Source organism: Siphateles boraxobius, unplaced genomic scaffold, assembly GCF_051911475.1.
Source record: "Siphateles boraxobius isolate OS27281-9 unplaced genomic scaffold, OSU_SipBor_1 46, whole genome shotgun sequence".
Taxonomy (NCBI): Eukaryota; Metazoa; Chordata; class Actinopteri; order Cypriniformes; family Leuciscidae; genus Siphateles; species Siphateles boraxobius.
Window position 1 is genome coordinate 337,501 of NW_027509097.1, and position 27,258 is coordinate 364,758.

At 39.8% G+C, this 27,258-nt stretch overlaps 1 protein-coding gene across 4 annotated transcripts in view; it reads right to left on the minus strand.

The window, feature by feature from the left end:
- adam12a (ADAM metallopeptidase domain 12a) overlaps positions 1-27,258 on the minus strand; it is a 118,527-nt gene that overhangs the window by 6,463 nt on the left and 84,806 nt on the right. For all 4 annotated transcript variants that reach the window (XR_013194379.1, XR_013194378.1, XR_013194377.1 and 1 more), the window contains exons 12-21: positions 19,673-19,850; positions 14,906-14,995; positions 14,462-14,657; positions 14,225-14,333; positions 10,279-10,477; positions 9,297-9,374; positions 4,826-4,934; positions 4,598-4,733; positions 3,612-3,738; positions 2,193-2,387 (exon numbers count right to left, since the gene is read on the minus strand). Coding sequence is in view for 1 of the 4 variants with exons in the window: in XM_077200236.1 (XP_077056351.1) it covers positions 2,193-2,387; positions 3,612-3,738; positions 4,598-4,733; positions 4,826-4,934; positions 9,297-9,374; positions 10,279-10,477; positions 14,225-14,333; positions 14,462-14,657; positions 14,906-14,995; positions 19,673-19,850 (1,417 nt within the window). In the remaining 3 variants the exon portion in view is untranslated. The remainder of the gene's footprint in view (positions 1-2,192; positions 2,388-3,611; positions 3,739-4,597; positions 4,734-4,825; positions 4,935-9,296; positions 9,375-10,278; positions 10,478-14,224; positions 14,334-14,461; positions 14,658-14,905; positions 14,996-19,672; positions 19,851-27,258) is intronic.

The following is a 27,258-nucleotide window of genomic DNA, read 5'->3' on the forward strand; positions in this document are numbered from 1 at the left end:
ACTGTAATTTGGAAGAGATGGAAATCCGTGACGTTATACTCAGAGCGGTTTGTGACTCCAATTTATTTCTTTCACTGGAAACACTATCAACGCTGAAATGAACATGCAGCAGTCAGGTGGTACAGGTCAGTGCTCTTTAAGTTGTTTATGTTCATTATTATTGTAATGTTATGAGATATGAGGTAGTTAAACACCATCTCACTTGTTTGCTCCCTGCTGTTCATGTGTTTTGAAGAAGGCGTGACTTTGGAGACGCTCTGAAGGGGGGTGGGGGGGGTAGGGGGGGTGGGGGGGGGATCTAATGCTTTCTAAGCTTGCTATTACTAGCCTCTCCAAACTTGCCTACCCTACCTTTAAATTGAGTTTGCCAATTTGTCTGAGGCAGACTATTTTAAGCCATGTCAAACCTTGAGCTTTCTGTTCCATTCTGATCGACTCACGCACTCTATTGTCCCGCCAGAGGCTTGCATGAACCTATGAAAACACTTGAGGTTTACTACGACACAGTGGTCTAATGAAAGAGGCCTGTTCACACCACTGGAGCTCCAACATTAAACTGTAAATCTATTGTAAAATATTACCGTGTGCACGAACAATGAGCTGTAACTCGCCATTGCAAACACTGCTGGGGAATGAGAGAACAATGAAAATAAATGAAATAAGTAAAGTACAATGTACCCGCTGACATGTATAGAAGTCTATACCATGTTCTTATCCGTGGTTGTGTTGCTCATTGATTTGAACAAGCCCCCAACTGTAAGCATCAAACTGGGTGTGCTATTATTTTTCTCAGTATCACACTTACAATTTTCACCTGCTGGACGATAAAACAGGTGGAAGGAAAAAAGTTTCATAGACGCACATTGTAGGAGGGACCCAAGTCAGCTTTTCACTTGAACCAGTAAAAAAAGCACCTAGCAACCATACAGAACACCCTGGCACTCTAGCAACCACCTAACAACACCCAAGCAACCATTCATACCATAGCAAACACACAGAATCACCCAGAACGTCCTAGCAACCACTCAAAACATCTCAGGAACATAATAACAACCACGCAGACACTTGCAACCATCTAGAACACACTTGAAACCACCCAACAATACTCTAGCAAACAAACAGAACATCCAAGCAAACACTTAAAACATCAAAGCAACGCCCTAACAACCAAGCAGAACACCATAGCAACCACCCTGAACATCTTAGCAACCCCCTAGAAACCATCTAGAACACCATTCAAACCACCCAACAATACCCTAGGAAACAAACAGAACCACAGAACATCCAAGCAAACACTTAAAACATCAAAGCAACACCCTAACAACCAAGCAGAACACCATAGCAACCACCCTGAACATCTTAGCAACCCCCTAGAAACCATCTAGAACACCATTCAAACCACCCAACAATACCCTAGGAAACAAACAGAACCACAGAACATCCAAGCAAACACCTAAAACATAAAAGCAACGCCCTAACAACCAAGCAGAACACCCTAGCAACCCCCTAGGAACCATCTAAAACACACTTGAAACCACCCAACAACAACCTAGCAAACAAACAGAACCACAGAAAATGTCCTAGAGTTTAGCCAACCAAAAACATATTAGAAACCGCCTAGAAACCACGCAGAACCCCATAGCAACCACCTAGCAACACCCTATCAAGAAACCACCCAATCAACCGCCCTAACAATGATAAGTGATCACCCAGAACCACACAGAACACCTTAGCAACCACCTAGCGATATATTTCAACAATATTATTGATCTGCCTGCATTGACACCATCAGAACTGAACTGAGCTAGATGATGACATCACTGTTTCCTCCTGAGTGGCTGTATAGATAAATGTATAAACTAAATTAATAACTTTTTTACAACAAAAATGAACCATCACTGAACTTACTTAAGCTGGACAATAACACTATTCTCTTCTAGATCTGCTGTACAGCCGAAACAAACTTTGTAGCATTATTTTCCTGTTATCTCTGTAAAGCTGCTTTGAAAAAATCTGTACTGTAAAAAGCACTATATAAATAAAGGTGACTTGAGTTGACCAAGAAACATTCTAGCAACCACTCAGAACACCCTCGCACTCACAATAAAATCTAGTTTTATATATGCAGTTTCTGCAGCGTTGTAATTATCACAAGCATATTTACACACCCATATACACACACACACACTCACCATGGCCATCTTACAGACGTTCTGGCAGGCGAGCGCTGGCGCGGGGGCTCTGGGTGGAGACGAGTGTGTGTGTGTGTGTGTGTGTGGTGGCGTCAGTGGCAGCGGGTGAGAGAGGTGCACTGGAGGGCACTGGGGCAGTCGACGGAGACCATGAGACGGGACCACAGATCCCACCGTCTGGAGAGGAGACCGAGGCTAGAAAGAGAGAGAACACACTTCACAATGGATTAATGTCACACAAGCTTCCAATAATGTTTGGTTTACACTATGAACATTCTGTCTAACATCTCCTTTTCTGTTCCACAGAAACAAGGTGAGTAAATGATGACTCATTTTTGGCTGAACAATCCTCTTAAATGATACAAATGAGTCTCATATGAGCGAGCACACACGCACGCACGCACGCACGCACGCACGCACGCACGCACGCACACACACACAGACACACACACACACACACACACACACACACACACGTGACAAGAACAAAAGGAGATGAGAGACAGAAACTGTGTGTGTCTGTTTAACTTCACTTTGCCTAACATCAAACAGACCTACATCCTCTATCCTGTTACCATCATCACACATTATGAGGACCAGATACTGCAGTCGCTCTTAAAAGAACATTACACCAAAAAACAAGAATCATGTGACACTGAAGACTGGAGTAATGATGCTGAAAATTCAACTTTGATCAAAGGGATAAATGACAGTTTACAATATATTCAAATAGAAAACAGTTAATTTAAACTAATAATGTTTCACAATATATTTTTTTTTTACTGTATTTCTGATCAAAAATGCTGTCTTGATGCGCATTAGAGACATAAAAAAAAAAAACCTCACTGACCCCAAACGTTTGAACACACTCGCAGCGCAGGGCATCCGCTGCACCACAGGGGTCAGTCGTGGTACTTTACACATCCTCTAATCACAGATCTCAACTGCTTTTCTCAACAACAGCCCTGAGATCAAAATTGCAACTACAATCCATCTGGCTGACAGGCGTCTCTACTGATTCTCCAACAATTTGTGAATTGCTGTATCGAGCATGTGTGGTCTGACAGCTAAAGAGCAGGTTTCCAACGCTGAACACTCCTCAATTTATCTATGTTGTGCTTTTTGTTTAACAAACCTCTGGAGCTTGTGATGAGTGGCAATTGTCAGTATATGCATACATATGAAATATGCATTTCCCTTGATCTCTCTCTATGTGTGAGGGGATGTGTAATACATGTATATGTGTGTATGCATACGTATGATATTTGCAAATGAGTGATGAGTGATGAGGGAGGAGAGCAGGAGGCGCACACACACACACACACACACACACACACACACACACACACACACACACACACACACACACACACACACACACACACACACACACACACACACACACACACACACACACACCTTATATATGCTGGCACTTTGTGGTAAAGCTGTAGCCTGACGTTGAGGCGACGTTCTGTACATCGAGTGTGTTTGAGTGCCAGTGTGTGTGTGAGCTGGACTGTTCAGCTTGTTGGGTCCCACAGACCTGCAGCAAAGTAAAAACAGAAAACACTCTTTAGAAAAAAAGGTTGAATGTGGTTCTATATAATAGAACCCTAGTGTTTTAAATAACACTCTATGCCAAAAACATTATATAAGGAGTGATTGCACAATACTTTCATGTTAATGGGTTTTTTTTTCTTGTGATAAAGTACAGCATGTGTACGAGCTATTTAATTCAAAAATGTACCTTTTTTTTCTAAGAGTGACAATGTAGGACGTTGCATTAATGATATGCATTATTCTAACATTAACAATGTAATGCCATTTCCAGACTGCAAAATGGAAACTTGTATGGTTATGGCATTGCAATCATGTGCAAATTAAACCACATTTACATATCAATGCATATTCTGAATTGGAGAACTTCCTCTCCCCAGATTAACATCATGAACTTTGTCAGTACACAGAGTTTAGTCAATCACAATGCAACTCATTTACATATAAAATTCTCGATGATAGAGAAGAAAAAACAGCACGTTTATTTCTAAGGGTCAGAAAATGGTCTCGAAAAACTAAATTATGGGTTACACTTTATTTCGAGTCCACTTTTGTCATTCTACTAATTATAAGCAGCTTTGCAACTACATGTCAGCTAAGTCTCAGAGTATTAAACTGTTAGGGGTATGGGTAGTAGATTAAGTAATAGTTCACATGTAGTTGCAAAGTTACTTATAATTAGTAGAATGTCTAAAGTGGACTAACAAAATAAAGTGTTACCAAATTATAACTTTGTGGACTTCAAAGGGAACTATACTAAATACTGTTGTATCCTTTTATATTTTAGCATAGCCTCTTGCTCCTTCAAAGTGATTGTTTATTTCAGCTGTGCGCAGGTTTAATACCTCAGTTTTTCGATGGTGTTCTTCTTATTGCTGAAGAACAGACTGAGCAGAGTTTTCCTCTTAATGCACGCGATTATTCCAACACACAGCAGACACAGAAACGCCACCAGGATTCCCACCGTCACACTGCTGCTGTCTGAATGTACACACACACACACGCACACGCACTGTGAAGTGAACAGACAGTGTTGAAGAGCAGGACAACAGTCACAGACACACGTTTAATACCTGTCGGTCTCATCGGGCCGCTGTCCATGCTTCCTCCAAATCCAGCTTTATCACAGAATGGAGGAGCCCACAGAGCCTCACAGTGACAGTTCTTATTATTATTACAAACCTGCGCATGACACAATAGCACAGCAGTCACATCACACCTGTATTAATACTCAGATCATGGATCTACTTTACATTACAGAAAAACTAAAGAGCATAGGTTTAGGTAACAGATACAAAAACTCCTACCAATGTATATAAGAGAAACATAGTTAAAAAAATTACACTATATTGACTATCATTTATTCTTGTTTAGAATGAATATTTATGTTAATATGCAAGTATTTCTCCACTACCTTTGCCAAAGCTGTAAGAAAAACGTTAAATATATAATTTTAAATATTATATTATATATATTATATATATAAACTAATAAATGTAAGAATATTTATGTAAATATGCAAGTATTTGTCAACTACTTTTGCAAAAACTGTAAGAAAAAAAGATAAATAAATATAATAATTATTAAAAATTATATACAGGTCCTTCTCAAAAAATTAGCATATTGTGATAAAGTTCATTATTTTCCATAAAGTAATGATAAAAATTAAATTTTCATATATTTTAGATTCATTGCACACCAACTGAAACATTTCAGGTCTTTTATTGTTTTAATACTGATGATTTTGGCATACAGCTCATGAAAACCAGAAATTCCTGTCTCAAAAAATTAGCATATCATGAAAAGGGTCTCTAAACAAGCTATTAACCTAATCATCTGAATCAACGAATTAACTCTAAACACCTGCAAAAGATTCTTGAGGCTTTTAAAAACTCCCAGCCTGTTTCATTACTCAAAACCACAATCATGCGTAAGACTGGCGACCTGACTGCTGTCCAGAAGGCCATCATTGACACCCTCAAGCAAGAGGGTAAGACACAGAAAGACATTTCTGAACAAATAGGCTGTTCCCAGAGTGCTGTATCAAGCAACCTCAGTGGGAAGTCTGTGGGAAGGAAAAAGTGTGGCAAAAAAACGCTGCACAACGAGAAGAGGTGATCGGACCCTGAGGAAGATTGTGGAGAAGGACCGATTCCAGACCTTGGGGGACCTGCGGAAGCAGTGGACTGAGTCTTGAGTAGAAACATCCAGAGCCACCGTGCACAGGCGTGTGCAGGAAATGGGCTACAACTGCCGCATTCCCCAGGTCAAGCCACTTTTGAACCAGAAACAGCGGCAGAAGCGCCTGACCTGGGCTACAGAGAAGCAGCACTGGACTGTTGCTCAGTTTTGCATGTCATTCGGAAATCAAGGTGCCAGAGTCTGGAGGAAGACTGGGGAGAAGGAAATGCCAAAATGCCTGAAGTCCAGTGTCAAGTACCTACAGTCAGTGATGGTCTGGGGTGCCATGTCAGCTGCTGCTGTTGGTCCACTGTGTTTTATCAAGGGCAGGGTCAATGCAGCTAGCTATCAGGAGATTTTGGAGCACTTCATGCTTCCATCTGCTGAAAAGCTTTATGGAGATGAAGATTTCATTTTTCAGCACGACCTGCCACCAGCTCACAGTGCCAAAACCACTGGTAAATGGTTTACTGACCATGGTATTACTGTGCTCAATTGGCCTGCCAACTCTCCTGACCTGAACCCCATAGAGAATCTGTGGGATATTGTGAAGAGAAAGTTGAGAGACGCAAGACCCAACACTCTGGATGAGCTTAAGGCCGCTATCGAAGCATCCTGGGCCTCCATAACACCTCAGCAGTGCCACAGGCTGATTGCCTCCATGCCACGCCGCATTGAAGCAGTCATTTCTGCAAAAGGATTCCCGACCAAGTATTGACTATTGAGTGCATAACTGAACATAATTATTTGAAGGTTGACTTTTTTTTTTTGTATTAAAAACACTTCTTTTATTGGTAGATGAAATATGCTAATTTTTTGAGACAGGAATTTTGGGTTTTCATGAGCTGTATGCCAAAATCATCAGTATTAAAACAATAAAAGACCTGAAATATTTCAGTTGGTGTGCAATGAATCTAAAATATATGAAAGTTTAATTTTTATCATTACATTATGGAAAATAATGAACTTTATCACAATATGCTAATTTTTTGAGAAGGACCTGTACATGTATACAAAATAAGAGATATATTTAAGAATATTTATGTAAATATGGAAGTATATGTCCACTATCTTAGCCAAAGCTGTAAGAAAACAATGAGATATATAAATATAATATATTATATATATATATATATATATATATATATATATATATATATATATAATGAGAATTGGGAGTTTAAACGTGGTTGATTATCATGCAAGCAATTACAATGACAATGTAAATAAAATTTAATAAAAATTATCAATGGTCCTAAAATACAGTAGGTTTCATTTTATTTAAGATGAAACATTAACATTAGAAACATATTCTCTTGAACAACTGAATTGCTAAATGTAAAAAACAATTATTTTTTACCAACTTTGGTAGGAATATGTATTCATGGTCTATACATGTGTGTTTGCATGCTGTAAGTCTCAGAGATCCTCCTCAACATCTACCAAAACACTCAAACACTTCCTTTCTTCTCCATTTGGCAGCATTTGTTTCTGGTTCTTCTCTCTTGGTGATGATGAGCTGCAGATGTTGAACATCTTGATCTAATCTGGAGATTCATGAGCTCATTCATTGACGTCCACTATCTGTTTCTCACTATCTCTGCACAAACATGAAACCTGTTCCTCGGGAAGACTGCTTTTATTGTGAGATCTGTTATAATGCTGGAGCTAAAACACATTCGCTCTGTCAGGTTTCGCCCCCCATTATTTACACAGATCTCATCTGGACTCATTTTTACAGTAATCTAAACATGCTTTTCCTAATTAAATGAAGATTTCAGACACATCTGCCAGCATGAGTTCATAAAACCTACCCAGACCAGCCTGTAGATGTTTTCTTTACATGCACATTATCAAACAGGTCACTGGGTAAAGTGAAAAAGCACTTGTCACACAAACATGAAGATGCATCATGATTTTGTTCCTCAGATTTGTATTGTTGTGACTTAATTTGAGAAAATATTCCTAATAGACATTAACAAGCACCACAAATTACGTTCATTGCTGCTCTTTAAAAATAAAAGGCCTCTTGCATAGCTCATAAGTGAGTGTTTCACAGCAGAAACCTGATGAACACTTTGAGCTGGACATAAGTGAGGTTATTGAGGCTGATTGATTGACCCATTCAGAGGAACAGTGGGAGAGATCGTATGCTTCTGCTGCTGATGCGTGTGTGTGTGTGTGTGTCTGTGTGTGTGTGTGTGTGTGTGTGTGTGTGTGTGTGTGTGTGTGTGTGTGTGTGTGTGTGTGTGTGTGTGTGTGTGCGTGCGTGCGTGTGAGTCTTACATCCCAATACAGAGAGAGAGCGACGTGAAATAAACGTTGCTTTTAGTTGCATTCAAGTCATGCCAGAATTACTATAATTATGTTCAGCATAACACAGATTATTTCTTGAGATCATATTGAGAATGCGCAAGACATTTTCCATTCTCTCTCTGAGCCTTTCCATTCAAGAATTCACAACATCAACGGAATTACTATAATTTTGTGTTTCTAACTAGTAAAAATCACATTCACATCCTAGTCAAACTCATAATTATGAGCGGGAAGCACAATTTGTCATTAAAGCACTGAATTTGACCATTGATACATCGTGTAAAAACAACAAAACATCAGCAGTTAATGGTAAAAGTAGTTACAGCACCTTCAACACATATTTCTGTTCGATATTTTACATATGTTAGATTTGTGCTCTTCAATATTACGTGAGAATGGATAAGTGAATAAAGCAAGTCTCAACTGCCTGATTTTTTTTTTATTTAGTTGCAGAATGTAATTAAATCATCGCTCAGCTCTTTATATAAAGTTGGATTTATAAGTATCCAACTATATCCACATACACACAGTATATACATGTAAAGTGATATATAATATATAGCAAATCTCAACTGCTTATATCGTCCAAAAATGTAATCCAGATCTAATCTGCTAAATGCGACTATAAGGCACGATGATATATTAAGATAATATAAACATTAACATCTTTTTCTGTAAAGCTGCTTTGAAACAATGTGTATTGTGAATAGTGCTATACAAATAAATTTGAGTCATCATCACTAACAAAGTCACTCTAAGCCCATTTTGGCATCATGAGTGCTTTTTAATACTCATTTATGAGGGCATTGTGTAATTATGGTAATCCTGGCATGAACACCACATTAGATTCAGCAAAGATCCTTCATGTTATCAGGAAGATTTCTCCACTGTATGGGCTTCTTAAGTTGATTTGTAAGTCTATGGAGATGAAGCTCTCACGATAAGTTCAGAGTTACACATGAAATGATGTTCGCCAACCATTCAGATACATTTCCAAGTGAAACTGTGATGTTGTAAAGACAGTCAGACGTTGTGATAAAAACTCACCCCGTGTCCGCTGCACTTGGCCGAACAGTCGTGAACCCCGAGCACACTGATGTTCTGACACTGTCTGTTTACACACATCTGGAGACGCACAGAGTGATAGTGTCATCAGCTCAACTCCACCCAAACACACTGTCATCCAGCAATTATCAAACGTCCAGCAAATGGAGGAAATGTCTTATATGCGTCACATGCAATTCAGTTTGACACATTTATTGGTTTACAACTTGTCAGGGTGTCGAGGGTAATGTCAGGGTAATTTCCTGTTATGTCAATGAGGACACTTTTTCCTTAGTTAACATCCCTGATTTCATTTGACAACTCAATTCTCTGACTAAATGTGCAGTTATTGCAGTTTACCTTTGCATGGGAGCAAAGACTTTTTACTGATTTTGATATATTCTAGAAATGAATTATAATGATAACAGATCAGGGTCAGAAATAAACTAGGGATTGCCTATATATCTACACAATATATATTTACAAAGCATGGACCAATAATACCACCATATAATACATTTTTTGTTGCTGTTGTTTTGCCATGATGTGATTTTTGACATATTTCATAATACATTATTATAGGCATATCTATTCACGATTTTTGTAAATCTATAATGAGTCTAATTTTAGCTACGTTTTGCATGGAAAAGAATGACAATGAAATTCAGCACAATTAGTTAGGTTAATGAATAAGATGTAGGTTTTTGAGGTGCACTGTTGCACTGTTGTAAATGTTTAGTGAATTTGCATGCATGCATATTATGGGTAAAAATGCTCCAGAAAATCAATTCTACAGAGCAAATATATATCCCTTAAAATAATATAATAATACCCTAGCAAAAGCAATTCAAACCACTGCAGTCCTGATGATGTTGATCCACACAGGCCTGATTTGAATAAGCTTGAGTTAAATTAAAATAAGTTTTAACTTAAGTAATGGTCTGATTTGATAAATCAACATCTTCTCATTATTTACTCTCTTTACCATGTTTTCTCCACATTTGGTGCCGGTGAGCACGAGGCCCGGATCTGGCATGTCGTCTCCCAGGTACACATGAGTCCCGCGGCAGAGGATACGCCCGCCCTCCTGGAGTGGGATGTTGGTTTCTATGGAGACGGCATTGGTGCCGATCACCGGCCGGTTGGCTCCGCCTTGACACTGGATCTTCCCACATTTAGCATCTCTGGAAAACAACAGCAAGAAAGAAACTTTCAAAAACTTTTTAGAAAGAAGATTGGAGAATATAAGCACATAGGCAAATTCACTATACCTTTTTTTAGTTAAAGGGGGGGTGAAATGCTATTTCATGCATAGTGAGTTTTTTACACTGTTAAAGAGTTGGATACCCATGCTAAACATGGACAAAGTTTCAAAAAATTAAGTTGTACGTTTGATGGAGTATTTCTGTGCTCAAAATACTCCTTCCTGGTTGTCACAAGTTTCGGAAAGTTTTTTTCGAGTATGGGCGCGTATGACGTCAGATGCGCTGGAATTTCCTTATACGGTCCTAAGAGCACTTCTCCCGGAAGGGCGCACGCGCAGCTGTAGAGCGATAGCCGTAACCTATGCCCATTAAAGCGCTTTCGGTTGCAAAGGCAAGACAACACTGCACAGATTCCCAAAGAATCAAGCGTTAAGGGACCAGTGGATGGAGATTGTTTTTCCAGAACATCAACACAGTTGTGCAATTGTTCTTGTTTGTTCCATGCATTTCGAGGATGATCATTTTTTTATAAACAAGGCCCAGTTCGAAGCCGGATTTGCTAATCGTTTAGTTCTCAAGGATGGAGCAGTCCCAACACTAAAGCCCCGTTCACACCGCCAGCGACATGCAGCGACAAAGCGACATGATCCCATTCATTTCAATGGCGACACGAGCGACATCGACCGTTGGCGACAGAATGTGGGCGTGTCAAGCGACAAGAGACAAGCAACAAAAGTTGAGAAATTTCAACTTTATGCAAATGAGAAGCGATTTTCACGAGCGACAACCAATAGGAAAGAAGCCTTTTCAGTGGAGCTTACGTCACCGTCTCGAGTGCAGGCAAGACAGAAGAGTTCGAGGATGATTTCACTGTTTTATATGATTTGACTGTAACCACATATGGATATAATAAAATGATGCATGGAAAAGAAACTGTCGACATCTCAGTGAGTTTAATTCATACATTTATAGTTCGAGTGGTGTAATTTTATGATGCAAGTTTAGTACTCCTGCAGTTCATTTTACAGTTTCCCCTGCATTGTGTTGACTATTAGGGACAAGAAAATTGATTATTTGTCAAATTCGAATGACGTTTTAGTAATTTATGACAGTATCAGTGAGTTTAATTTGTTGATTGATCGATCGTTAATCTAGTAAACTATTTAATCCACTGAACACTGCTGTGGTAATATAAAACACTCTCCCAACAGCATATTCTGTTTCTTTTGAGCCTAATTCCTAGTCAAATTAAAATTGTATAGTTGTATATACCACTTGTGATGGTATTTGGTATAGATATGGCCAGACGTGCAGTCTACCAATAACATTAGAGCGACAGCACTACGAACGCCCACAAGCGACTTCACAGTACAGAGCCGAGCGACATACAGCGACAAAGTCGCTGGCGGTGTGAACGGGGCTTTGAAGGTTAACGGTCTTGCGTTGGAACCGAAGGCGGTGAGTAGAACTGCTTCAAATATCTGTGTGTGTCTATCGGCGTGTAACTTAAGCACAACAAGTAGGCTAAACAACATGATCACGTATAGTTAATGTATCTATTGAGCATGCGATGTATGGTGTGTGTTTGTTTAAATACATTTGTTTAGGTGGCTACTGTAGGTGTCTGTTTGTTTATTGTGAAACCAAATCATGTCCTCATAAACCACGAGTAGACACACACAAATGTTCTAAAACTCGCACATGACATGGTGTTCTAAAAACACAGCGCTCAGGATCAAATCATTTATAATTTTAAAAAACACTCGAGACCTTGTGTTTTCCTCCCATTTCACTGCCCATCTCACGTTTTTGTGAGCAAAAACGCGTTCGGTATGAACTCGCCCTTAGTATTGTTTAGATCCTTGTTCTGTAGGGATTACTATTTGTTTGTTCGTCATCAGTTTCAGCCTCGGGATCTGATTCTGGATCAAAAATATATGGCTGAATTTGATTGTTAGCCATTTTTTTATTTTAGGATGTCACAGCTTCCAGACGCTCTCAATGTAAAAGCTTTGCGCGTTCGTGATAATTTAGCTCCGCCCACACGGCACGCCTCCACCCGCTCGGCTTTTTCCGGAAAGACTCGGTACAGCCTATCTTTCTTTTATAAATATAATAAAACTAAAGACTTTTGAATGTCTGTCAGCTGTTAAATTGTCAGCTGTTAAATTTAACTGCACAATTAGATAATACAGTTTTAGGTCAACAAATTACCAAGCAATGCTTAATTTTGTTCAGTCTGTGGTATAAAAACGTTCCATTAGCAATTAAAGATTAACACTTAAACAAAGTGTCTGAATAATTTTTGGTCCCAAAATTTGTATAACTTTTACTGGTAATCCACTGTATGAATAATTTGTGGGTATAATATGTCACAGTTTACTTTATTTTGCTCTCCTCACTTACATAAATGATCGATAGTGTCCTGCACCCACTAGTAAAACAATATCAAAATGATATCTGGTGTCTGAATAATGTTTGGTTTGATGCTATATATAATTGTATATTATTTTTTTGCATTTTATTATTTACATCTAGCCTTGTTTTTTTCCTAGCTGTCCGAACTGACCTGTGAACCATTCTGGGTTGTGACCCCACAGCTGGGAAGCACTCATTTACAATTTTGTATAACATTTCCATAGCTAACAGATCCTGTGTTATGAATTAGCCAGTTTTCAGCGCTGACGTGTGATTCCTCCACAGAGGATCATGGTAACGGGACATACATCTTTAAATCCAATGCAGCCAAAACATGGAGAAATAATGAGGCATCCTCTCCACTGAAGACCAATTACTGCATTCACAGGGCAGTTTCTCACGCAGTTGAGTTCAAAAAGAGAGTCCGACAGACAGACAGACAGAGGCTCAGGTCCCTTTGGCCAAAATAAAGAGTCATTAGCGTCTGAAAACCATCCGTTCCCCGTTTCTCTCTCCATCTGTCCACTTCAGTCATTACAGTAATTACTTCATCGAGGATATGATCCGTGAAGCAGCCAATTTGAGCTCAATTAAAACAAAATGTATGACAGGTGTTACCTGCAAATGCAAATTACTGTGACATTTTCAATAGGCTTCTGTTTTCTTCCACTTTTAAAGGCTCATGTTGTTATTTGCACGGCTGTAGCGTTTGATTTCTCAGTAGATTGATCAGTCAATAAAGAACAGGACGAGAGAAAAATAACGAGAGAAATACATGCTGTAATTTATACCTAAAATGTAATTTTAAGAGAAAAACACCCTCACTAAATAAACACGCAAAGGACTTGAGGGCTCTTTTCATTTTCTGGCGTCCTGAAGTGAACTCACTAAAAGCAACATCCTTCCAAAAATCTGAAATATACAATAACTAATTTAGCAGCAAATCAACAACCATCTGCTGCAATATAATAATAATAAAAAATCACTCATGTACTTGTGTGGTGATGTCAATTATGGAAGACAGGGGCTAGTTGTCACACTTTTTTTTTGACTTTTTAAGTCAATTTCTGTTACACAAATCTTGGTTAACAAAAAAAAGTTTTATTTTGTATTTCTTTTCATAATGTTATCAAATGAAATTTTTACTTTTTTTTTTCAAATTTGTTTTTATTGTGATGTTTTGTATTTTATTATTTCTATATTTATTATTTTAATTTCTATTAATAATGTCCTTTGTGTATTCATTACTTCTATAAACTCAAATATTGCTCCCGCAATACTGAACTCAAAGTTGATATTTTCTCCTACCGTGCTTCACATTTGGCAAATGACCCCTTTGCGTCTTTTCCACAGTTTCCATACGGATCTCCCGCCGAGTTGACTCTTTCGAAGCAGATTCCTGGAGCTGGTTTTGCACCTGCCAAATGCACACACATTTCTCACAGAAAGGATTGGACATTGCAGATGCGTATGAACTCTTTTCACATATACTGAACACAGATGCAGTCGTGGCTCCTCCAGACCAGCGGGTGGCGCTGTACTCACCCTGTCCCCAGAGTGTGATGCACTGCTGCTCGTGTGTTTGGCAGATGCCGTTGTAGCAGTGCCCATCTACACCCTGGCAGGTGTGTCCGTCGTGCAGGTAGACGTTAGCAGGGCAGTGAGGGTCGGCGCCGGTGCAAAACTCTGGGAGGTCACAGGAGTTACTGGATTCACGGCACGGAGTCCCTGGAGGCTTCAGCTACACAGACAAACACATCATGATGTATTAATATGAGTCCTTTCAGTCAACATCAAATTGACTGTTTAAGAAATTGAGATAAAAGTATTAAAGTAATGTTCCTGGCCTTATTGTGAATGATTCATCAGTGCATGTTTTTCTAAAGAATTAAAATCAGTATTGCTTTAGGATAATGTGGACTTTTATTTACTTATTTTGTTAAATAAGGGCAACAAATAAGGTGAATAATGATGGATGTCACGAGTCACCTGACAGTTTTCACAGCACTGTCCATGCGCACACACAGCCTCCTCCTTCAGTGTGCATGTGCTGGCATTACAGCAGGGATTCAGACACTCCTACAGACACACAGATTCAAAACAATTCCTTAACAGAAAAAAAAAAAAATGTTTTCAACATTGATAGTAATCAGAAATGATTCAAATAAGCAAATCAGGATATTAGAATGATTTCTGAAGGATCATGTGACACTGGAGACTGGAGTAATGATGCTGAAAATTCAGCTTTGATCACAGGAATAAATCACAGTTTAAAATATATACACATAGAAACAAGTTTCAAATTGTAATATTTCCCAATATTACTGTTTTTACAGCATTTTGACCTGAAAGCAGCCTTAGAAGTTTTAACATCTACTCTCGTGTAATGAAAATCATTAGTGAGCAGAAGATTTCAAAAACACATAAATTCTTTCTGATTCCAAACTTTTTTAAGGTATAGTACATATTTCACCCTTTCCCCGCCAGCATTTAAAAAAAAGTTGCCAGCTACTGCCAGCATGTTTGATCATTCACACTGAAAAAAATAAAATTATAAAAATAAAAAAACTGAGAAATTAGCATTTTTGTCAAAGACTAAAACATGCATAAGTAATGCTTTTATTGTATGTTTCTGCCTCTTCTTCGCCTCTGTTTTGATCCAGAGGTTCTGTACTCTTTCAGAAGATAGCGCCCTCTACAGTATAACTGCCAGTATAACATTGGCTCCGTCGAAATCAAATTCTCTTTTGAGTAGGTACTTTAAGTAATTACTTCACAATCGCTAAAAATTACATTCTTTAGTCTAGGATTAGTCTGTGTAGTATGAAAGTAATCTGGACGTTATACAGTACATTCGCCATGTTGCCATTATCATGTGACCTACCAGAGTCAACACAGAGATCGATTATAACAGAAACGATTTTGCAACAGATCAATCAATTTAACCAAACTGATGATGTTTTGATAGCTTTATGCAGTGAGAGCATTCTGAGCCAGTTTTTCTGGCCATAAACCACATATCTTTTCATGATTTCCATTACACGAGAGTAGATGTTAAAACTTCATGCTGATTTGTACTTGGCTTTCGCCAAGATAAGCACCAACTAAGACGTAGCTTTACAGTAACCTATGCTTCTCCATCCATTAAAGCTTCTTTCCGAATGGTGATGTGAATCTCCTTCTGTCAGGTGTTAATAGCTGCAGTGTATTTGCGGCTGCAACCACAGTGTGGTCCCCTCATGACAACCGTCTGGATTGAGCTGAGTAGGGGACATCTCTAGGGTCTTCAAGTGGGCACCTTCCGTCCTCAGTGTTTCGTCGACTGGCCCACAACACCTCAAGAGGGCTCGACAGTGACTCTGGCGTCCCAGAGTCACCCCCTCCGTTCCCCACTCAACTCAGCCCAACCACAATCTCTCACAACCTCTCCACAACCCGACCATACGCGCCAACCTGTTTGATTAAGGCTGTCGAGCCCCGCTGCGGACATTAAAGCGGTCAGTGGTAACGGTTCCGTATGGCATACTACAGCAAAACACAATATCTGTCCAAACACGCATCCTCATTCACGCAAAATACACAGGAACGTAATAACTGTGATTACTATGCAAACTATACAAATAAACCAACAGACTTATCAAATTTTCAAGAATTTTTCGAAACCGTAGCATGGCGGCCTGTACACAGCCAGCCAGAATCTTTCTATCTCAACCACAGCCAGTTGCTGCTCCTCTCTGCTGCTTCAGATAAGTTCTTTACTGTGCGACGCAACTCTTGGCCACCAAATCCGACGTCTCTGAGGAACCGGGTTGTGTGGGGAGTGTGCCACAAATCCTCGACAACCCACTTCCACTGGATAAACCCGGACTCTCAGTTCTGCTTCAGTGGCCAGCTGAGCATACCGCAGTTTCTTCCTCTCATATGCCTCATCTACAGAATCCTCCCATGGCACTGTTAACTCTATCAGTTGAACAATGCGTGCTGATCCAGACCACAAAACAATATCTGATCGGAGGTTAGTGGTGGCAATCTCAGGTGGAAAAATAAGCCGTTGATCAAGATCAGCCAGCATTTTCCAGTCCCTAGCAACTTCCAGTTGTCCTGAGCGAGAATTTGTTTTAACACCTTTTCTTGGTGGTTGCTCGCCTGGGCGGAGGAATATTGTCTTCTGTGTGTAATGTTTTACTAGAACAGGGGGCAACTTATTTGGTCATGTTACGCTTGTCTTCCAATGCTAAAGCCAAACATCGGAGTACTTGGTTATGGCGCCAAGTTTGGTTCCATTGACCAGTTCTTGCCAGCCCATCTTGCGTTGTTCCACACTCTCCCATTTCATCCACTCTCCCTGCTTGGCCTGGGAAATGGCCTTTATACATCTCATCCTCTCCTCCTGCTTTCGCACCTCGTTGACTATGAGCTTCCTCCTTTGAGCAGGGGCTGCCTTGTGCCATTTAGGAGGAGCTAAACTGAGCCCAAAACCCCCTCTTCCATGCTGTACCTGCCCCACGATATCACCAATTTGAAGGGCAGCCTTTGCCTCTTCCACAGATTTCTTTGCTGACCACTTTCTACCCGTTTTTAACACAGGTGCTGCCTCCCTTACACATTTGTCGCGTGACTCTACTAGGGTAATTTCCAGTCTGACCTTGGCGCACTTAAATTCCTCAGTTAAAGCAGAGACTGGCAGCTGCAATATTCCTTTACTATAAAGTTCCACTCTGCTGAGGCAGCGTGGAACTCCCTACCATTTCCTGATATATGAACTTATTAACGCTTCCAGCTTATCCACTGTTGTCAAATAAACCTCGTACACAGTCCACAGCAACATCGGCAGTAGACCAAACTGAAAGCACCAGAGTTTTAGTTTCCCTGGTAAAGCGCAGCTGTTTATGCTCTTCAACCCTTCCACTGCTTGTCGTCTAACGTCTCCCACTCGAACTGTGTCCTTTAGATCAACATCGTACCATCTCCCAAAACTCTTCTCTGGCTTCTCAGAAACTGTTGGTATTGCCTCACCATTAAAGAAGAATGCTTTATCTACCACTTTGCCTTTAATTATCGAGATGCTCCTTGATTTAGAGGGCTTAAATTGCATTCGTGCCCATTCAATGTTATCGGTTAACTTACCCAATAACCGATTAGTGCAGGCTACTGTTGTAGTCATGTTTGTCATGTCATCCATGTATGCTCTGATTGGTGGTAGTCGTATCCCAGAAGCCAAGCGCTCTCCTCCTACTACCCATTTTGATGCCCTAATGATTACTTCCATTGCCATGGTAAAAGCCAGTGGAGAAATTGTGCATCCTGCATTATTCCAACCTCTAAGTATTGCCATGTAGTGCTGAATTCTTGAGTTTAGAAACTAAATTGCAAATCTCCAAAATAGGCTTTCACTAAATTTGTTATCGACATCGGTACCCTGAAAAAATCAAATGCTGCCCAAAGAAGCTTATGTGGCACTGAACCATATGCATTAGCCAAATCCAGGAATGTCACATGGAGCTCCTTCCTCTCCTTTTTAGCTGATTGAATTCGTTGCCAGATATCATTGATGTGTTCTAAGCATCCTGAGAACCCTGGAATGCCCACTTTTTGAATTGAAGTGTCAATGAAGCCATTCTTTAATAGGTAGGTTGACAATCTCTGAGCAATAATGCTGAAGAAAATCTTACCTTCAACGTTTAATAGTGAAATAGGACGAAACTGACTGATGCTTGTAACATCTTTTTCTTTAGGTATAAAGACTCCACCTGCTCGGCGCCATGCTCTAGGTACAACCTGCTTTTCCCATGCCCCTTTTATCAATTTCCACAGAATTCGTAGAACTTCTGAAGCACTCTTGTACACTCTGTACGGAACTCCACCAGGCCCTGGAGATGATGAAGCCCTTGCCTTTCTCACAACCTGCTCTATCTCTTTCCACTTAGGTGCACAGACCTCCATTTGGTATTCTGGTGGATTGATAGTTGGGATGTCTGACGGAATTGACATAGGCTCATGCCTTTTTGCATCTGTATGCGTTTCCTCCAAATATCTCACTAGCTCAACCCTAGAAGCTTTTAAAGTGCCATTCTTCTCACTGGTGAATAACTATATTTAGTAAATTTAGTACAGAGAAGCTGCTTTGAAACAATCTGTATTGTATAAAGCGCTATTAAAATAAATGTGACTTGACTAGATTGGGCACCAAAGCTGTGACAAAGGTGATTAAGTGATAAAGGTGTAGAAAATTCCAGAACTTTGTTCTAATTGAAATGTGACTCAAGTACATTTGCATATGCGTATAAGACTTTCAAGTACTTAAATCATTTCACAGATGCTTCTTTCTGACTGCTGACTATGTGGAAATTAATGTGACATAAATTTAACATGAGCATTGTTGACGGATGCACACACACAGAACATTGTTATGTCTTTGCTATGCTGTACTGCACCGCCAGCAACGTTTCAGCAAAGACATCAATGAACAGATTTAACCCCCCAGGAAACACCTGAAGAGCTCTGACACAAACACAGGCTTTCCTCTACGGTCCTCTCCAAAGCTCCTGGTCCGGTGTGACAGATGTGTCTCATTCCCAAACCACATCTTGTGCTTCTTCTCACAGCACGCTCGCAGAAAACACTGGGCTGCAGAAACTGCTAATGATGCACGACTCACTGGAGAGTGTGAAAATGTGCGGCACTTGTGGGAAACATGTAAACGTCTGAATGAAATATGTTTTTAAAAACAAAACGCACACACAGGCTCTCATGTACCTCCACATCTCCGCAATCACACTGCTCTCCCTCCTCGACATATCCGTTTCCACATTTCTGGCCTCCGTAGAGCACTTTCACCTCCGGCATGTTGAACAAACACATGCCCACACCTTTCTCCAAGCTCGCGGCTAGATCCTTCTTACTGCATGTACTGAAGACTGTAGGGAACGGGTACCTGAAAGAAGAAATATGACCTCAGTGATGACTGGAAAGAAAACTGACTGTTTAATCTTGTGACATTCAACATATGCACAAATAAATGGACCAATCAGCCAGTAGAACTCGTGCCAAGGAAATTACATCATGCTGCAAGTCCCAGAGAAAAAAAAACAGCAAGAGATAAGAGATATTTATGAGTCCTGGGCCTGTAAAAAATTCACACGGACTGCGTTCACCAGCTTCTCTGAGCTGTAAATTGGAGACAGCGGGAAGCGTGTGTGTGTGCGCACTAACACTTCATATTACACATGGGCTAGTTTAGATTCATTTGGACTGAATTATCCAACAAACCAAGATTCTAATAGACTGGTTTGTGTATGCAAATATCACTGTTACAACCTAGAAACCACATAGAAACAAACCTACAACTACAAAAAAAAAAAAAAAAAAAACCTTTAGCAGCCACCTTGCAAACACAGTAGCAACACCTTTTCAGCCACCAACAAGACACTAAAAAACACTCCGATCACCAAATCAACCACTAACAACATGCCAAAAAGCACTCAGAACACAATAACAACCATTCACAGTGCCCTAGCAGCCACATGACATCTTAAAAATCACTGAAAAGCAAAACTACTGAAAATACCATAGCAACCAACCACAACATAACAAACAGCCAAAACAACATAGCAGCAACGATAGCCTAGAAATCTAGACGCAGCCTAGCGGCAGCAACATTTATTTTCTAGCCAGGGTCGTCTAGCAACTCTCCGTTGGCTTTCAAGCTGGAAAAACTAAACTGTCGTCAGGCCAATCACATCGTGTATAGAGTCGGTGGGCGGGCTTAACATAATGACTGCAGAGTTGCGATGGTTCCGCGTCAATTCCCTACTACTTAAAAACAAAGAAGCTGTCTTTCAAATCGGCTTTGGACACGACTCTGGAGGACTTGGAGTTAAGCTTTTCTTTGAAAAAGAACAAAGAACGGCACTTAAGTCATTCTTAAAAAAGGAAGATGTGTTCGGAGTTTTGCCGACCGGATACGGCAAAAGTTTAATATATCAACTAGCTCCCCTGGTGGGAAAACGCATGGGAATAACTCAGCCACAACCGTTCGTTGCTCTGGTTGGTTGTAGCGCTATCCTATTGCGTGCAGAGGGAATTTGAAAGACAACCGTTTATCCCGCCCCTCGGATTGAGGCATGCCAATGGTGAGTTCCCAGACCTAACATCTTGATGCGGGTCTGGCTTGCCAGGCTACAGCAACGATACAATAAACCACTATAGCAATGCTGCAGTAACTACCAACCAACATTTTAAAAAACACTAAGAACATCACAGAAACCGCTTAGCAAGTCCCTGGCAACATTCCACAATAGCATTGTAGAGTTGAGATTTGTATGTGCAAACATCTTATTTTCTACAGAAAATGTAAAACTATAGACCTTATGTAGCCCCGCCCCTTTGCAGTGCTGCACTCATTGTGTTCTGTTTTCTGGTTTGTATTTTCACAGCATGAAGATCATATGGATTTATGAATGAACCGCTCATTTTAAAATCTCTCCGGTCTACTGACATTTGTTATGACATCCGCTTCAAACAATAAAATGCTCATGATAACATTTGTTAAAGGGGACCTATTATGCCTACTATTTTTATAAGATGTAATATAAGTCTCAGGTGTCCCCAGAATGTGTCTGTGAAGTCTCAGCTCAAAATACCTCACAGATCATTTATCATACCATGTTGTAAATACCCAATTTCTGAGTGAAAGGAAAAGCATGCTGTTTTCGTGCATGTATCTTTAAATGCAAATGAGCCGCTGCTCGCCACCCCACTTCCCAAAATGGGGAGGAGCCTACAGCTTGTGGATACTCTTAAAAAAACTTACAAAACTTGATTATCATCTATATTGTGCTCATGATCATGTGACACTGCAGTTCTTCATCATCATGAAAGTTTATTTTCTGCATTCGATTTAAAGCCATATCAGTTTAAACATATATATATGGTTTATCAGTTTATATGGTATATCAGTTTAAACTTATATATATATTCTGAACGCACACTTCTGAACCACAGAAAGCTGGATGTCAGAAGACACTTCCCGTGAGTATTAAACTAAGTTCACTTTCACGTCTTATTGTGCTTAAAGGTGCAATGTGTAAAAATTTTGAGTATCTATTAACAGAAATGCAATATGACATCCATAACTATGTGTTCAGTGGTGTATAAAGAACTTAATAAACCGTAATGTTTTTATTACCTTAGAATGTGGCATTTATATCAACATAGGCGCGGGAATCCCCTTCTATGAAGGTCGACATATTGTGACGTCATGTTTCTACCGTAGCCGACAGCGAACAAACAGCGCTAAAGAGCGAGTTTCGTCACTACCTTGAAAGAGAAGCCGCAGAAAGCTAGAAGCTAGCCATAAACACCGTGAGTAGTGACTTTTCCCTTGTCAGTGGTGTAAAATATGTAGTTGGATTGTTTCATGTAACTTAATTCTTCTCCCTCGCTGTGTTATGGCTTTGTATGTGGGGATAAATGTGCTGGTTACGTTCGTGAGACAGCTGATTAGTACTCTTGTCATTGACCGTAAAACAGTTACAGGAATCACCAACCCGTCGATCTTGGAAGCATTTTAAGTCGATCGAGTTTCCAAAATCAGAGAAAAAAAAGCCTATTCTGTATAGTAAATGGTGTCTAGGGGATGCGGAGACGCGCGCGCTGTTACAATCACGTTATTTTTGCCGCACGCACCTTTGGGCTCATGCGGACGCGTCCAGTATAAACAAGGCTTAACGCTTTAACCAGTTCAGCCACAGTAACAGCTCATATTAGCCATCTAAACTTTTACTACCCTGTTAGAAAAAATATATAGTTGCATAGTTTCATGTGGTTCTTCTCTCTTGCTGTATTATGGGTTTGCTATGTGGGGAGAAATGTGCTGGTTACGTTCGTGAGACAATCAACTAATTACTATTATTATAATACGTATTAAGACCCTTGATTCTTACCTGACTATGGCTTTGTAAACTTTATCCATGATGTGATTTATAATGGACTGTGGTACAGAAACTTGGTTTACTCTGGCTATTCTCTGCCGACTCAGACGACGATGTTTGTCCCGTTTTAGCCACCGTAGCTTTTTCGAAAGGGAGGGGTGAGCGGTGGGCTGAGCCCTTAGTGTAAACTCGCAACCGAACCACTAGATGTCGCTAAAAGTCACACACTGCACCTTTAATCTGTCAAAATGTTGTCAAAAACACGAAGTACACATAAACATAGTCAGTTATGTTCGAGAATGTAAACAGCAAGGAAAGAAATTGCATGTGTAGGCTATATAAGATCTGTGTATTAAAGTAAAAGCAGCATAATATATAATACCTACTGCTATATGCTGTTAATATGAATCAAACAATAAAAGAAAAACAGAAAAACACTCACTGCTTTATTGAACAACTTCAGTAACTTTAATAAGAATAATTTGTTTACTTGAATACTGCTGTTAAATGCTCTGGCGAGCAGATAAACATAGCGGAGTGTGTACAGATCATTTAGGGCGGGTCTATGCTAATAGGCCGGAGTCTGTCAGCAAGTGTGGGCGGGGCTTAAGCATATGTCACGTCACATTGCTAGAATATGCAAACGGCTAATTCTGAGACACTGCCTATTATTTATGGGGATTAAAGAGTGGGTGGATTTTTACTAGGTAATAGGGTGATTGTGTACACACACTGCCGACATACATTTATGTTCAAATCAAATGTTATGAGGTGCTATTACTTATCAAAAGTAAATTTTGCATAAATTAATATTTTGCATAAAATTGCTTTAACTCTACAATAAGTAAATAAGTAAAAGTTTGTTCGCACAAGACACACAACACTGGGTAACACTAACAGAAACACTTCCACGGATGGTGTTGATGATTTCACTGCAATTGCAACACACACACACACACACACACACACACACACACACACACACACACACACACACACACACACACACACACACACACACACACACACACACACACACACACACACACACACACACACACACACACACACACACACACACACTAAAAATGTCCCACAAATCCACACAGAATATCAATGCTCCCCTGCAGAGCAAAACAAAATATTTAGCCGCAGCGTCTACATGATGAAATCTCGAGTTTACAAACAACTCAACTCACAGCCAGAGACTCTGGGAGAAATTACAACCCTCATTTCTGACTGACAGCGCCGTGAGAGCTCCCAGCGAGAAGCATATGGCACGTATTATGATACTGGACTGATGAGCTCATGATGGCGGAAACCATCTGTGATCAGTGAGGGTCTTTAGGAAGATTTAGTGATGGAGATTGCAGGATCTGAACTGAATCATTGCAGTCGGCCGGTTTCATTAACACACTGAATAACATCGATAAACATCCTGATGGATTAAATCAGTTTGATTGATTGAGATACAACATATGCTGTTGAACTGGAGGTTGAGTATTAAACACTCAGACACTCATTGATGTTCTTACATCCTTATTATTACTTATCCTAGTATGTAACTAATGTTATTTGAAGTGCATGTTTAGCCAAATATCACAATAAAGGTTTATTTGCTTTATATGCAATTTTAAAAAGTTAAATAGAAATGAATTACAATGAAGCACTGCAAATTATCTAAATTAATAAAACAACTGCAATTATATAGAGCAAAGACTATTTATGCATTATTGCACAATAATCAGACCCAATAATAACAGATAATGTGCAGTAACAGACCCAAGACCCAGACACAATAATCAATAATCAGGCGCAATGGATAAGACAGATTCCTTTGGTGTGAGAGACCCGGGTTCGAATCCACTGTGAGACACCAATGTGTCCCTGAGCAAGACACTTAACCCCTAGTTGGTCCAGAGGCGTGCGACCTCTGACATATATAGCAATTGTAAGTCGCTTTGGATAAAAGCGTCAGCTAAATTAATAAATGTAAATATGTACACATAGACTGTATGTAAAAATGATGTAAAATTGAAATAAGAATAGTGGGTGAGTGAATGAATGTTGCGAAAGATTTCAAATAAATGATGTTCTTTTGACTGGAGTAATGATATTGAAAAATTAGTTTGATCATGGGAATAAATTACATTTTATAATATAATATTAACAGTTTTTATATTTGTAATCATATTTCACAATATTTCATATTTGATCAAATAACTAGTATAAGAGAAGTTTAATATTATTTAAATAAAAAGAGACTGACCGCATTCCCATGATGCCATGATGAACACAAACACAGCCAGATGTCATGTTCAGACCGCACTGCTGTTGAATATCAGTTCTTTAAATGTTTACACACATCAACATGAAGATGAAGCACAGTCTGGACACTTTAATGTGTGTTCCTCAGACGGAAAGCTCATAACACGCCTGCTGTTGCTTGTTTTTCTTCTCGAGGTTGAAGATTGCTCGAGTCCTGTGTGATTGTGATGAGTTTGTATTTGGTAATAGCTCTTGAATTATTGAAATTGTTTGGCACAGGCGTGTTTGATTGGCTCTGATGTGATTGTGAAGCGTGTGGCGAGGCTGCTGCGAGATGTCATGCGGCGAGAAACATCTGTCAATGCTGTCAAACACAGGAACCGCAGTAATACGTCCAGGTCGTCTGGTTCTGGTCTGGATCTCAAACATCAGCCAGCAAACACCTCTCAGAGAGGACATCATAGGATATGACTTCATGAAATTATATTTGTTTGTGTTGAATTCATATTTTACAAATGAACATATAAATCCCATCTGTCTTTATTTTTTCCAACAGATGTGCTTTAGCGTCTCAATTATCTTAATAAATACGGCTTCCCTTAACAAGTACTGTAAACCATGCTGGGGTGCGTTTCCCAAAGCCAACTGTGGTCGGAAGTTCCGTCGTTACAAATAGAGTTCAATGGAAATTGCGATCATAGTTGGCCAACGATGCTTTTGGGAAACGCAACCCTGGCTGATATTTACCCAAAGTGTGTGATTCACTTGTGGCGCTTTTCCACTGCATGGTACAGTACGGCTCGCTTCGGCTCTCTTTAAATGGTACCACTTCTGTTGAGGTTCCAAGCGTACCGTACCGATACTAAAATGTGACGTGGAAGCACTGTAGATCACTGATTGGTCAGACAGACAGAATCGTCACTACCAGCGTCATTGTATTTGCGAGACATCAAAACCGCTAGATTTAAATAGCCAGTAACAGCCACCGCTGTAGCACCTGTTTTAAAACTACTTGCTTGACTTGCTTGAAGAAAAAAAACTTCCAAAAACAAAATGGCTGAATCGTGGTCAGTGGACGAGATGCGCAGACGTTCCTCTTGTTGGTTTCCGAGGAGCGGATAAACTATAACGATCAGTCATAATCCCACCCACTTTGAAGCGGCACTAACTGCAGTGGAAAAGCAACCGAGCTAAAGCGATCCGTGCCGAGCCGAACCGTACTGAGCCGTAACGAGCCGTACCATGCAGTGGAAAAGCACCATTACTGTACTTTCTTTTTGATCCAATACCAAGTACTATCAAATACACCAATAATGCTATAAAATCAAAAATGGGTAATTATATTCAATTAACATGATATCTGAAAGCCATCATTTGTAAAATTTAAAATGCCTAATATGCAAATGATCACACTTCTGTTTTATGTGTATCATTTACTAACACTTTCAGAATATGGATAATCTTATAAAAGTGAATGTAAATGCATTTAGATAAACGTAAAACATTTAGCGAAAAGATAAAAAGCAACAAAATCTATTTAAGATTCATATTTTTATAGATACAACATCATTATTGAAAATATTACTACTTGTCACCCATTCGTGGCGGTGCCAGTTTAGCAGGTAGACCAGCAGAAAACCAGCTCTAAACCAGCTTTAAATTCATACTCAATACACAAATTATCACTAACTTGAGTTTTACATTTCTGGAGACAAAAAAGCACTATAGGATGATGTGAGCAGTTGACTGGGCATTGTCTTGTGTTTCTTTTCTCCTGTGTGACTTATATAGAGGTTTGCAATGACCAAATTATGACAGCACTATCATTTCTCTTTAAACTGAACGTGTAACAAGTGTTTAATAAATTCAGTTTCAAAGCTTGAACTTTGCCAACCATCACACAAAGAGCTGGGCACCGTTAACCTCCTACTTCCACAGATCTACAGCTTATCATTTCAGCATGGACCAGCATTCGCTTCAGAATCCAGTTGGCTTTGCTGTGGCCATTCGTATGCATCAGAGCAGCCGAATACTGTGGAAGAGACGAGTGATGTTCGCTTCATTCCTGGCACACTCACTAAGACCACGGGGCAAATGCAAGCACGGAAATCTGGCTAGCATCGCCCCCCCCGCTCGCTGGAC